Source organism: Diadema setosum, chromosome 4 (genome assembly GCF_964275005.1).
Source record: "Diadema setosum chromosome 4, eeDiaSeto1, whole genome shotgun sequence".
Taxonomy (NCBI): Eukaryota; Metazoa; Echinodermata; class Echinoidea; order Diadematoida; family Diadematidae; genus Diadema; species Diadema setosum.
Genome location: NC_092688.1, coordinates 13,271,761 through 13,285,239, shown reverse-complemented (window position 1 = coordinate 13,285,239; position 13,479 = coordinate 13,271,761). Strand labels below are relative to the sequence as shown.

Below are 13,479 nucleotides of genomic sequence, written 5' to 3'. Positions count from 1 at the left end.
AGATATGAAAGAGCATGTAATTTTAAGAGAAATGCCAAAGGGTTTTAAAATGGCCGAGATATCGAAACAAAGTGTACTAGGAAAAGGTAGGACCAACCTTAAAAAAAGATTGCTTTGTTTTACTTTGTTTTTGGATACTCAGTCATTTCAAACTGATTTTTATCAAATAAAATTTGAATTCTTCTGAGAACTGTATGCTCTGTATCATTTCATAAATGGTTTCTTAGTATCTTGCAAAAAGTTAAAAGCTCAACCTTAATCTCCACCAGTACCATACCATCCCTTTAAAAATCGAGTAGCACCATAGAAATTTATTTATGTATTAAAATTGATGTAATGATGATGTTCTGAAGGCCATGAATGTGTAATTTCTGTTTTGCATGATAATGGATTGTTCCCCCTCCACCAGAAGGGTAAAATTGTAAATCCTCTGTGCAGGTATTATGTAGAAAAACTCAATACATTCTGAGTTGAGAACATGTACTGTACAGTGAATGCATGCAAGTTGCTTAAGAGTGAAGCTTTATTTTCAGTGTTATTTTATATTTCAGTCATGACTTGAAAAATTGAATCGGAACATATTTTAATAAATGTACATGGTGTTCAATTTTAACCTGTTTTAAGTACATTTGTTCACTGTCTTGATTTGTGTATGCTTTCTTGTATGAAGGAAAAGAGAGAACCCCAAATTGCATGAAAAGTGCATCTCCTACCTAACAAATATGAACATGTTGCTACAAATTTTATAAACACTTTGTGTGTTTTGTCAAGATGTGATTCCCTTTCTGTGGCACAGATCAGTTTTATTCTAATTTTGCTTCTCTAAAAATAAAACAATTGTTTCGACCTTTTCCTGATTGATGGAATTGCCACACATGCATGCATGCATTTATACACATTAGGTCAAGCATCAACATTTTTTTTAAAATCTTTATTAAGATTTCAGTGAAATCATGAATTATAAATAAACATAGACACATGTATGATATGTAACTGTTATATTTGACATTGCCATCTCAATAATTTTCATATTTTCTCTCTAAGTTTTCAAAGGTTTCTTGTGTGTGTGTTTTAGCCTTGTGTACTGAAGTAAAAATTTTCAAGCATTTCGCGCAACTAGAAACCAGCACCCAAAATGAAAACATGCAAATATTTTTTGCATGTCATATGGTACACTACTACCGGTACGTCTTGATTTGTGGCATTAAAAACGTGAAATTCATCATACCCAACCAAGTGCGAAACATTACTCGCACAAAAATAACCAGTTTTACTGGATTATGGCCACCTGGAATTCTCTTAACCCTGCTGACGCTAGCTCTCTGGAAAGAAATATGACTACCTTGTTCTTCAAGCATCCTCCGTTTCAACTTCACACCGCATCTAGAAGGCAATAATGAGCAATGATGATTACAGTAATGATAATACAGTAGTTGCATTCTTTATCTTGTCATTTTCCTAGAAGTCAAAGCATGTACTCCATTTGTGTGTGCATATTACTCTCCTTCAGGTTCTTCTTTCATTTTTTTTTCTTCTGTTCAATTATTATTTGTTTCTTTGATACACTGTACTAATAAAAATGAAGTATTATCCTCTTATGGTAGTTCCAGAAGTTTTTCCGAGAAACATAATAAATTTTTATACCAAGTGAAGTACCGTATGACGTAACATCTCATGGTGATACAATGCACTTTTCATTGGATGAGAAGCTCTTGAACGCTGAATAGGTGTTGACTTCCGCGGGGGATGTTTTCTTCTCTTCACTGTCAAAATTGGGATTTCCCAAGAAAATTGATAATAATCGGACACATTGCAACATGAACACTGCATGTCAGTCGGCAGCTCAAATTACTAGTACTAGTAGGCTGCCCTCTTGTGGTACTGGTGTGATCAACCATTGTGTAGTTGTGTGCAAGTTGTGTGCATGCAAGAAGTGGACATCCGACGACGCGACGACAAGAGAGCTCGGGCGAAAACACTGCTGCTGCAACGTACCCGGGATCCATCCGAGACTTGACTACATGTTACACACCACGCACGACCTGCCTATACGTGACAAATACAGACAGCCGGCTAAAAAGACAATTCTACTGCCAACAGACATCGCAAAAGTGTTAGACTTCCCGAGAATCAACGCGAACATATTCCTTTTAGGCCACTCATCTGTCCGAGCGTGTTAACTCGGTAAGTTTATCTCTGATGTTAGGGTTTTCTTCCGAGAAGACCGATAGTTTTATGGAGAAGTTACTCTGCAGTCTGTGGTGTGGCACTTCACACTTGCCATTACCGGTATTCGTTCTCATCCGTTTCTGCAGTCTTCTGCACCACACAAGCTAACGTTACTGGTTAGAAATCATAAGAACTTTGTATAAATTGTGAATTTGTGTACTCACGGCAAGAAACCTCTTGCAGCCAATATACTTGTGGTAGTGTCTCTGCCTCTGGCTAACTTGTTGGCTTGGTACTCTTGTTGGGTTGGTTCCCATACCCGGCATAGACCATAGCCATAGGCATAGTGACTAACAAATTGTAATGTCATTATTATGAATATGATGGCAATTGTGCACTTAACGGCCCCATATTATCGGTAATTTACCTCATTTGCTGTACGCCAAGGTTATGTCCCATTTATGAACCACCACGCACTGAGCTGCTGGAGAGCTTCTCCTGCTGTATGGAACGCTGTTTGTTGACAGGTAATTCAGAAAAAGTGATATGGTCACTAAAAATCCAGCCTCCGGCCTCCTCCCTCACTGCGCTTCTGCGGAGCTGACACATTGAACACTGTGCGATTGCGATATCGCATTCCTTTTTGCTCTTCACTTGGTCACTGGCACTGCAGGATTATTGTGTTTAATGATACCTCAACTTTTTTAAAAGACCTCGATATTGAAGTAGACTTCTAGGACCAGAGTTTGTTGTTGATGTTTTTTATTCTTGCCTAATTCTGTTTTTTTTTTTTTTTTTTTTTTTGTATGCAATTTTTGTTTATTTTACCCCAGCCGGCCTCTTTGCAGAGCAGTACCAGAGTGCAGCAACAACAGTTCACGATGAGTTTCGTAGAAAGCCTCCCTCCTCATTGGACCAATGACAGCCTGTCTAAGAAGAAGGCACTCCTTCGCCACAAAATCGTAAGTTTTCCTCTCAGGCACAGAGAGATACTAGAATATATTACAGTTTAGCAAGTACCCTGTGGGCTAGTCTGGTCCCGTGCTGATAGAGAAATTTTGCATAAACCCAAGTAGACACTAAACTATCTACTGTATGTGGAGACCTTTGATGCCAGACATCTTCACATTCAAGAGGGGATTGTTGTTTATGTATTGTTTTGTTTTGGTTATGGATGGTCAATTTCATGATGCTGTGCATTGACTGATTCTCAGCCCCCCCCCCCTCACCACAGTACATTATTTGTTGTTGTCCAGCCTAGAATAAGATATTATTTTTGTTCCTAAAGAAGAAAAGTATTGCAAAAATGCAATAATTCTGCACAGCAAAACAAGAGATGTCTCCAGCGCTGCCAACATTGGAAACTAGTTGAGAGTGAGACTCCCATAGGCCAATGCTATAATTCAGGAGTCAAAATGAGTGAGATCAATAGAAATGCATGCAAATGAAATAAAATTTTAGAGTGAGAAAGGACCAAAATGAGTGAGTCTCACTCTCAATGAGTGAGAGTTGGCAGCCCTGTGTCTCTATTTTTTCCCCCTTGTATCAGCTGGACCACACTTAGAGAAAAACAATAACTTATGATATTTAGAAGATACAGGATGCTGCCATATTGTAGTATGATGAACTGTGTAAACTCCAAAAGAAAGATATGAATTTTTATTTGGATGGTTTATTGAAGAAGAAGGTATGTAGTTAAATGCACATAATTCTCACTGTGTGGAGGGGATGTATATTTTCAATTTGAATTAAAGATCAAGATATAGGCATTTAGAATGTAAGTTTGTCACCCATGCAAAGAAAAGTTGTGACTGCAAGTGTGATGTTGAATTGGGGCATTTTATATCTGGAAAACTGCAGGTGGTGAAATGATAGGAATGAGACTCAGAAAAGAACATCTGTTATATAAGAATAGGATATCTCTGTTTCTTGCCATATATATACAGTATCATAGTTCAAAACATACCATCAGTTGGGAGTACATATGTAGACTTTATTTTGCAGTCATTATTACTACTCAACCTGCATTCTGAAATTTCATTTATTGGTACAGTATTTTTCCCCTTTATATTTTGTAAGAAAAACCAGCTAGGTGTAGTCCTAAGTGATTGGTAATGTCTATTGCCATACATCTCATCACAAGGACTTGCAAAACTAAACTGCCCTCATACCAAACTTGGCAAAGTCCATGGCTAGTGCTGAGGTACACAGAATGATAGACTGTAATGGATATGTTGAACTACGCGTGCAGTTTTCAGTTTGTTGTGAGATCATGAAAAGACTGCAAAAAAGTCTCTTTCCAACTATCCTTTCATGTTTACCTTTTGCAGAAAAACCCATTTTGTATGTCTCTGAAGACGTTTCCAACCAGCAAGCATCAGAGACTGACCAGACAACCTGGTGTCAACTTCAAAACAAGGTCAGAGGTCAAGACTTGTTGGTATTGTAATATATGATGCCTTTTAGAAGTGGACCCTGTATTGCTTGATATGTTCATGAGGTACAAGTTTTAATAAGGTTTATCATCTAAATATTTCTTTAGATGGTATTCTTATTGTAATTGATACATTGAAGCATAATGTTCTTGGATGATCAACATAACTTGGCCCCCATCTGTTCTTTGTATGTTAGTGATCACCCAAAGGATGTTCTTATTTAGCATTTTGCCTTCTAAATTACACTGTGTTGATTGTCATTATTTCCTATATAAGATTAGGTGTTGCAAATCTATTATGGCAGAGGCAGAAAAGACTATAGCCTTTTGTTTGTTTGTTTTTTCTTATTGGTAGTAAAAGTTAGTGAGTGAATGATACATCTCGAAAATAAACATGCACCTGAAGCTTTTTATTCTGTTTCCGCAATGTAATGTGTAATCATATGAAAATAAGTCATGTAATTGATCTCTCTTAATTTGTTGACTTTCATCAGGAGTGGGGTGGTGTTTGAACCCATTCTGCCCCTGGAGATTCTGCGAGAAACACTGCAGAAGAGAATCAACAAGGACATCCACTGTATATTCCAGTATTATGCCCAGGTGAGAGAAATAACATCTTGGCATTAATTTACTACAAAACAAGTTCATGTCATTTCCGCAGTGGAAACTTAAAAGGTCTAAAGTTTTGCTCAAGTTTGAAGTTTTGTAATAGGGGTGCTGGACACCTATAGATGCTGATTGCTGGGAGCGACCAAAGCTCACACTTTTTTAACTTTACTCTGTCCAATATACTCAGTTTTGCTCTGTGCAGTGTAGAAAGTACATGTGCTAAAAGACCAGTTAAACTTACGAGTATATTGCTTGTTTAACAATTGCTCTTCTTTCCAAATCTGCATAGTAGGTTAAACTGTTTTTCTGTGCTGTGGTCTTCAATACATCATCCATTTATTGCGAAATAAGTTCATAAGGATGGTTGATAGATATAGAGAACTCTTTATCTGTATCATCCATTTGTATTTATGCTAGAGCAGTGGCATGCATTTGATGTTATTTGAACATGTGTAGGGTATAACACTTTACTTAACATGAAATTAATGCATCATAAACTCATAGGCCCGAATTCACGAAGGTGGTACAAATGAAACCATGGTTTAAACCATGGACAAAAAACATGGAGCGCCAAGTGTCGCATGGAATATTTCGTTACGAAATCAGTAATTTCGTCGATGAAACGATTATTTTGTAACAAAATGACAACATTTTGTAACTAAATGAACATTTCGTCCACGAAATGATAATTTCATTAACGAAACTGTCATTTTGTCGACGAAATGACCAATTTCGTAATGAAATATTCCGTGCGACACTTAGCGCTCCATGGTTTTTGTCCATGGTTTAAACTATGGTTTCATTTGTACCACCTTCGTAAATTCGGGCCAAAGGGTAAGATGAAGAATAAGTTACCATAAGTTATCTTCATTAGGGACCAATATTAGAATGTTAGGAGAATGACACATGAGAACAAGATTCCCCAACTCTCGTTTGTGTTAATCGGGGGACATTTCATGAAGCGTTTGCTCTGACAAATTTTTAGAACAGATTTGCTCTCAGCCAATCAGATGCAAGGATTTCAGTAGCTTAAAACATTGTGCCTGTCATACAATTTGTGTTTTGCAGTTCTTTTACATGGCTGTTGAGAACATGAGAGAGAACTATGGAACTGACAGTGTGACTGAGGAACATGTCTTGACTGTATTCAGGAACAGCCTGGAAGCGGTAAGTTTAATAGCTTGCATGTGTTCCTTGACAGGCTAATGACTTGTGATACAGGTACTAATGGAGAGTGTGAAGCATGAACTCTACAAACGGTGATTATGCTCATACAGAAGCATAGCTGAATTGTTTTTGGTTGCACCAATTAGCCAGGCAACGTTTACCTTGCATGTTTGGGTGCGTTCGAGCACTCTCCTAAAGCGAACTGTACCGTACTGTACCCGCGCCAGAGGAGCGCTCGAACGCTCCTAAAGTGTACCGTACCGTACTGTACCGAGCCAAAAGTGGACCACTTCCCGATGTGCTCCAAAAGCGTACCAAAAGTTCGCTGTAAAGCATGCGCGTATCATGTGCATACGTCAGAATGCAAAGACATCATTCTCTTTGTTCGGGACAGCTGTAAGTAGAGCCCTCGAACGCTTCAAATCTGGCACAGTTCGGTACGGTACACTTTGGTTCGCTTTAGAGCGCTGGAACGCACCCTTTGTCATAGATATATCTTCTGTTGTATTTTCTCCATCTCTCTTTCTTTCTTTTTCTTATCTTCTCCCTCTCAGTCTGTCTCTGGCTCATGATTGTGTTTGACATTATAAGTGTTTCATGGTTTGATATTGTGTCCCTCTGTCTTCTCTACTTGCCTCTTTTCCCCATCCCCCTTCCTCAGCTTTGCCCTATTCATATGAGTTGTTATGGCGACCATCATCTAAAATTGAAGTAATGTTCATCTCATTGCCAGGCTAAGGACCTCTTCAAGCCTACCAAGCATGTGTCAGGGAAGGACGCCAGGGAGCATCACCATGCCAACGACGTTAAGATGCACCTTGACCGCATGAGGACGACAGACGCTGCTCTCAGGCGTAATGACGAGGACGACTGCGATGAACCCGACAGAAAGGTGAGCTCCCTCCACTCTCCCCCTGGAACTCAGCCCTCCCCCCGGAACTTGGAGTGTTGTTTCCTTCGCAGCATGCATGCCACTTTATGGTTTTGTGCGTATGAGGGGAAAGCTTTGAAGATATGATTGCTGTTAGACCATACATGCATTTCCTGCAAATTTTACAATAAGCCTTTGGCACAATGAATACAGATCCTCCTGTGGAGACTAAGCATAGTTGACAAGTCTCATTGATTCTACAGCAGGCTTCTAGAAAAATGAAAAGAGAGGATATGAAAGCCTCCTTGACTTTTAGCAACATCTTTGCCTATTAATCTGTCGAGGACAAGTTGCGAGTATACTCTTGCAGGTGTTCATGGGGGATGCGTGTTGTAGCAAAATCAGTCTGTCCTCAATGGGTTAAGATGTGTGTGATACACAACCATCTCCCTGGTTTATAGTCTTTGTTACTTCCTTGACTTTTGCTGTGTGAATTTTGGCAGCATTGGGACATGTTAATTATTCCAATAATGGAGAAGTCTACCAATCGAGAATATTGAGGTGCTCTCAAAAAGCAAACTACATTAATGACCGAACTAGACTTTTTTTTGACCAAGTGGATTACAGTGTTGAACCAAATTTCTTTTGTAGAGATCAGATTCCTAAAAGCAACAAGTTACAGGATACTCACCTTGGGATATGTATCAGCAACTACATACTTCTGTCTTCTTTTGTAGTGAGAATGTCACAAAAATCAAAATCTACTGCTTGTAGTACATGTGCCCATGACATTACATTAAAACAAAGTTTTTATTGAGAGGATATGATTTCAGAACTGTAAGGAAATGAAACAAGTCATGTGTCTTCCACAGAGGTCAAAGTACAACAGTGATGAATCAACAACCTTTTCCCTGAGGCCGACTCCCACGATTCAGACACGGAAGGTAAGATTAGAACAGTAATGCAGTCAAAAACAAAATTTATATGCCTATTTAATACTGCCTTCTTGAAATGTGCTTGTAATATTGATATGATTCCTGTGGTGTTGCTTTAGATTGAAAGTGTTTGACTTTTAGTGCGATAGAATACTATGCATCCCCATTCTGGATGCTATTCCGTCTCCTGCAACATTTACCGCTGTATTTTTTCATTCAGGGAAGTTTTGTGACATTGATATGATCAGTTTATAGGATGGTGAGTGATGTGTACATGGAAATTGGAGAATGAGAAGTAAATGAAGGTGAAAATAGTCATGAAGTTCAAGTAGATTGTACTAATTTCTCTTAATGAACATTGCACTGTGGCTCTTACTGATCATAATTTCTCTCCAACCCACCCACAGAGAAAGGGCCGGCCACCAGCTCATCACCGCGACTACACCGACGTCATCACGACGTCATCAGGCAACTACAAGCCCAACAAGGTGAAAGTGGAGCCAGTGAAGAGAGAGGGCCCAAAGTGGGACCCCGGTCGACTCCAGTCGGACACCAAATTTGTCATGGGGGCCAAGGCAAACAAGTAAGCTTCTTATCAGTACAGACCTTGTACGCTTTCCCCTCAACATGAGAAGAGTTTAAATGCATAAGATGATAGCTACCTTTTTTCTCAATTTGAGATATTTGAGATTTTAATAGCTGAAAAATAAGGAATATAATTCATATATGTGATGAATTTGATAATATCTTCATTTTTTTTTGTTATGTAACAAGTGCAGTGTCATTGAAAAAAATTGATTTTACTCTATTTTATCATTACTTTACTTCAAAAAAGAAAAAAAAATGAGATTGAGGTTTATTTGTACAGTCAAACTCTTTATATTTACATGAATGTAGTTTGAATGTTTTTCCCACAATTTTTTTTTCCCTTCTTGGTGAAGTAGTCACTGAAAATATGCTCTTCTCTGAAACTAACATGTGGATCTCTTCATTGGAGCTCTTTTTGAGAAGCCATACAGATGTATAACATTGTATGTATTTTTTTCAGTAGGTGTGTTATAATGACTGAGTGAAGAAGAAAACATTGTGCTTGATAAACCAATCTGTGGTTGATATAAAGATTTAATATAGGGATCAATTTAACCATTTCAAGGATGGTAGTTCAAGGAAAGTTAAGATGTTTGTGGGAAAAGAGAGAAGGCATGGATTTGCTAGTTAACATTTGATCACTGTCAGAAATTTGAGATCAGGTGGCTAGTATCCACTAATTGACGAATTCAAAATTAATGTAGTTTTGCAATAAAGATTTCTCCAGATATTATCCAAAGATGAGGATGTAGATGAGGTATCCTTCGGTCAATCAAAGATGGAAATAGATTTAAGATATTGAAAGAAATTGCAACTTGAGAGTCTGACTCATGATCTATTTGCATTGCATTACTGTAAGCTTCCTTTGAAATAAGCTTGCTTGAATTAATATCCAATTATTGCCTCTTTGTACGATCAGAGCTCTTGGTCTTGGTGCAACACGAGGCAGACTGTACATCAAACATCCAGAACTCTTCAAGGTAAGAGACAGTGACAGACAGTGAAATATCATGATTGATACATTTTTTTTTTCTTTTTAACATTGTTACAGTCGTCTTCACAATTTCTTCAAGACTTCTAAATGCCTATCAGGTTCCTCTTTTCATACCTCCATCCTGAAGGTAATGTAAATTGTAATATGATAATGGTGGGATGGATGGAAATTAAGAAACAGTTAGTTTTCAAAAAAATGACGGGTCAAAGGTCAAGGTCAAAGAACACAGAGAAATCTAACAAAGAATGTCATTAACAAGCTTAACTCCCACAGGGAATCAAGTTATGTGTTTTATTGTAATGGATAGAAATAATGTGGGAAATGTTTGCTTTGTGTGGAGAGAGCCAATCCTCAAAGTCAGTGGTCGAGGCCGATGGACTTCATCACAATGTCAAGGAAGGGCCGTATACCTTATGGCCAAAAAATAGTAATTGCAGAGGGCATACTAGTCAGTTGCAATGCTGCAGTGTAGCTGCTGTAGTCTTTTGTGGGATTTGTGGGATTTGATTTATTGGATTCCACCTCCACTAAGCATAAGCCACTATTGGCCCATTAAATGTCATAGCCATGCAAGATGTATTGGAGGTGCTGAACATGGGCTTATGCTATAGCCAAGAGCATTGCCAGCCATGAGCTCAGTAGTGCCTTGCATAGAATTTTCAGTTGCGTATAGATTGCACAGTTATACTAGCTATGGAGGAAGTTTGGTATACAGTATGTGCTGAAAGAATCTCTCTCTTTCTCTCTCACACATAGTATGCCGGCGACCAAGATGATAAGCAGTGGCTATACGACGGACACCTCATGCCTGCCACTGGGGGAAAAGCTTACATACTGCTGCTTGATGATGTCTTAGACCTCGCCGAAACCGACGAGTACAGGTCAGAAGATTGTAGATATGACTGTAGATAATCTTTCTATTGTATATGGTACATCTCTGTATGGGCCTATATGTGTTTTATTAAGCCATTGACTTACACATGATCTTCTATGTTATTTTCTTACATTTTGGACTTTCTTTTCAGGTAACTAAAATCAATGTTTTCATTCATTCAAGCATATGGCACAGTGTGCGTGGTTGAATGATTGAAAACATTGATTTTAGTTGCCCGAGCAAGTGTTCTGCTGCAATTTGAAAATCTGCTTGCCTGACCGGGCAAGTGGTGAAATAGAGTTATGTAGCACCCTGCCATATCGTCGCTGGGGCGACAAGACCTCGTATCTCAAAAATGTCAAATGTTCAGGAGAGCCAAAAAACATGGCGGCCAAAGCACTATACTGAATGGGATAGCCGTTCCTTTGACATGCCGTGGTGGCTTCATTTTTGGGGTAAGACAGCTGGGATTTGGACAGGACATCACTTAACCGATTATTTGACCACTAATGCGAAAAAGTCATTTTCACCAAAATTTGAGATACAAGGTCTTGTCACCCCAGCGACGATATATCACAATCACATTATTGTATCAAGTTGATGAAATGCAGACTTGTAAAGCTAATTCACTTTGGTAGACCATAGAATTGTGCTAGAGGCATTTGTTTTGTTTGTATTGCATCATATGTGATGCAAAGTTTTGTTGTTGTTTTTTTTTTCAAAGTTCAGTAGAGGTGGTGCTGCTGAGATGATAGTGAGCTTTAGATCTGCAACACTAATCCTATGAGGCAACTATTTGGCTTATGCGCAAGACAGAGATTTCCATTGTCCAACCTGGGAGGAGGTGCATTGTAATTGCTGCAGATCTAAAGCTTGCTGTCGGCCCACACAGAAATGTGTGTTCTCAATGTCTTTTAACCAATTGTGATAAAAGAGACAAAGTGTTTTGCTGTTACAAATATGCAAAATATTCTAAACGTCATGGTTTTGAAACGCTCTTTGGAAATTCAAAAGCATTGCAAACCCTTTAGATGGAACATTCTGTAACTTTCCTTCCAGACCAATCATTGTGCACAGACAGATAATAGAAAAGGTAATTTGATAATTCAGGCACAGTCAGTCTTATAATGAAATTATTTGAAATTACATCAATCTCACGTGTGTGGTAATTATATCATGCAAGTTCAGTTATTGTAGAAGTCAAAACTAATCATTTGGTCTCAGTAGATTTTCTGTAAAGCAGAGCCGACTGCATCGAGTTAATGTCAGATATCTACCCAGGGTCTCCCCTTTAGTAACACTCAGTAGGACAAGCTGTGTATGCTTTTGGCACTAACCTTCATCCATCTCTTTCTTCTCTCCCCCCCCCCCCCCATGCACACCCTTTGCACACCCATCCGACAATTCTGCAACCTCCCCCCCCCCTTTCCACACCCAACCGACAATTCTGCAACACCCCTTTCCACGCACTCCCAACAATTCTGCACCCCCCCCCCCCCGAGTCCACACCCAACCGACAATCCTGTAACCCTGCCCACCCTTCCACACCCCACTCTTCCACACCTCACTCCCCACCCTTTCACACCCCACTCCCCACCTTTCCACACCCCATCACCCTTTCACGTCCCCCTCTCCAACTCCAATCCTCCTATCCTTGGCCAAACAGAGAGGCAGACAATTTGGCCCTGGAGGAGTTGCAGTGGTTCAGACTGCCACTCGACATCCTGGAGAAGGTGAAGCACTACATGGAGACCCATCGAACTGACGGCGACGGCAGCAACAATTCCAGTGATGTCAACGAGGGTTGCGAGTGAGGGCGCTGACACAGCGAGAGAGAGAGACGCACAGGATAAAATGTAGCTAAAGACAGCACTGAGAAAATTGTCTCGTCCTTCCCTGCCAGAAGTCCGGGTGATGTCAGTCAGGAAAGTAGGCATTGTAGCTGTCAAGCATTTGCAGGATTTTGTCACTCACGGTGCTTTGCTTAAAGTGAGTTTTCCCCCCTCTTTCTACGTGCAGAACTTTGTTTAGGGGAAGATTTTTTTATTTTTGTACAGTTGTATGTCTTTTTTTAAAATTTTAAGCAGAATGATGACTGCTGAAGTGCAGTCTTGTAATATGTTTATGTTTATGTGCAATGCAATGTGACCTGTATTAGTAATGTGTAGGTTTTCAAGGGGCATGACAGCTAGTGTGACAAGTTCAAAGTTCTGCGTGCATTAGTTATACAAGCATGGTGTACGGGTAAATGTGTTTGTGTAAAGTTGTCAGACAACTTGTTACAGTAGTGAAATACAAACTAGCTTGAACGCACACAAAGTAGACTGATGCGGAACACAATTTTGTATGTTTGAGTTTATGACTAGGTGATAATGCTTTGAAAACAAAGTGCCTACCAGAGTAAGCACCTTCAAAATCCTAGAGTATTTTATCAGATTAAGAGAATTAAAAATTGACTGAGATACAATCAATTTTGCACAAGGTGAATTTATCGGTTACTTGAGAATAAGCGTCCGACGTAATATTCAACTGAAATATGTGATGGGGCCTAACAAACTTTTTTTTTTTTTTTTTTTTTTTTTTTTTTTTTTTTTTACAATTTAACTCTGGTAACTTGTGCTGAGATCACTGTATCTAAGCCTTTTATGTGATGTATGATCAGTTGGGTTCCCACATAAAGCAGTTAAGTACATGTAATATACAATACCAATTTTCTGATACACAGTCAGCCTTGCACAGGTATGCTAGATATGGCTCCTCTTCATTTTGTATTGTCTAAGCTGGTCAGGTCTACAGTTTCCTGTATCTGTAATACTGTGACTGTATTGTGTGTTCTTT

At 39.1% G+C, this 13,479-nt stretch overlaps 1 protein-coding gene across 1 annotated transcript; it reads left to right on the top strand.

The window, feature by feature from the left end:
• The first annotated feature begins 2,053 nt into the window (after positions 1–2,053).
• On the top strand, positions 2,054–13,184 carry LOC140226887 (deoxynucleotidyltransferase terminal-interacting protein 1-like). The gene is made up of 11 exons (XM_072307315.1): positions 2,054–2,184; positions 3,003–3,131; positions 4,500–4,588; positions 5,098–5,203; positions 6,281–6,379; positions 7,113–7,271; positions 8,123–8,194; positions 8,593–8,768; positions 9,693–9,753; positions 10,524–10,648; positions 12,308–13,184. Exons 2-11 carry the CDS (start codon positions 3,051–3,053, stop codon positions 12,453–12,455), a joined length of 1,116 nt encoding a protein of 371 aa, XP_072163416.1. The 5' UTR covers positions 2,054–2,184; positions 3,003–3,050; the 3' UTR covers positions 12,456–13,184.
• Positions 13,185–13,479: the final 295 nt, after the last annotated feature.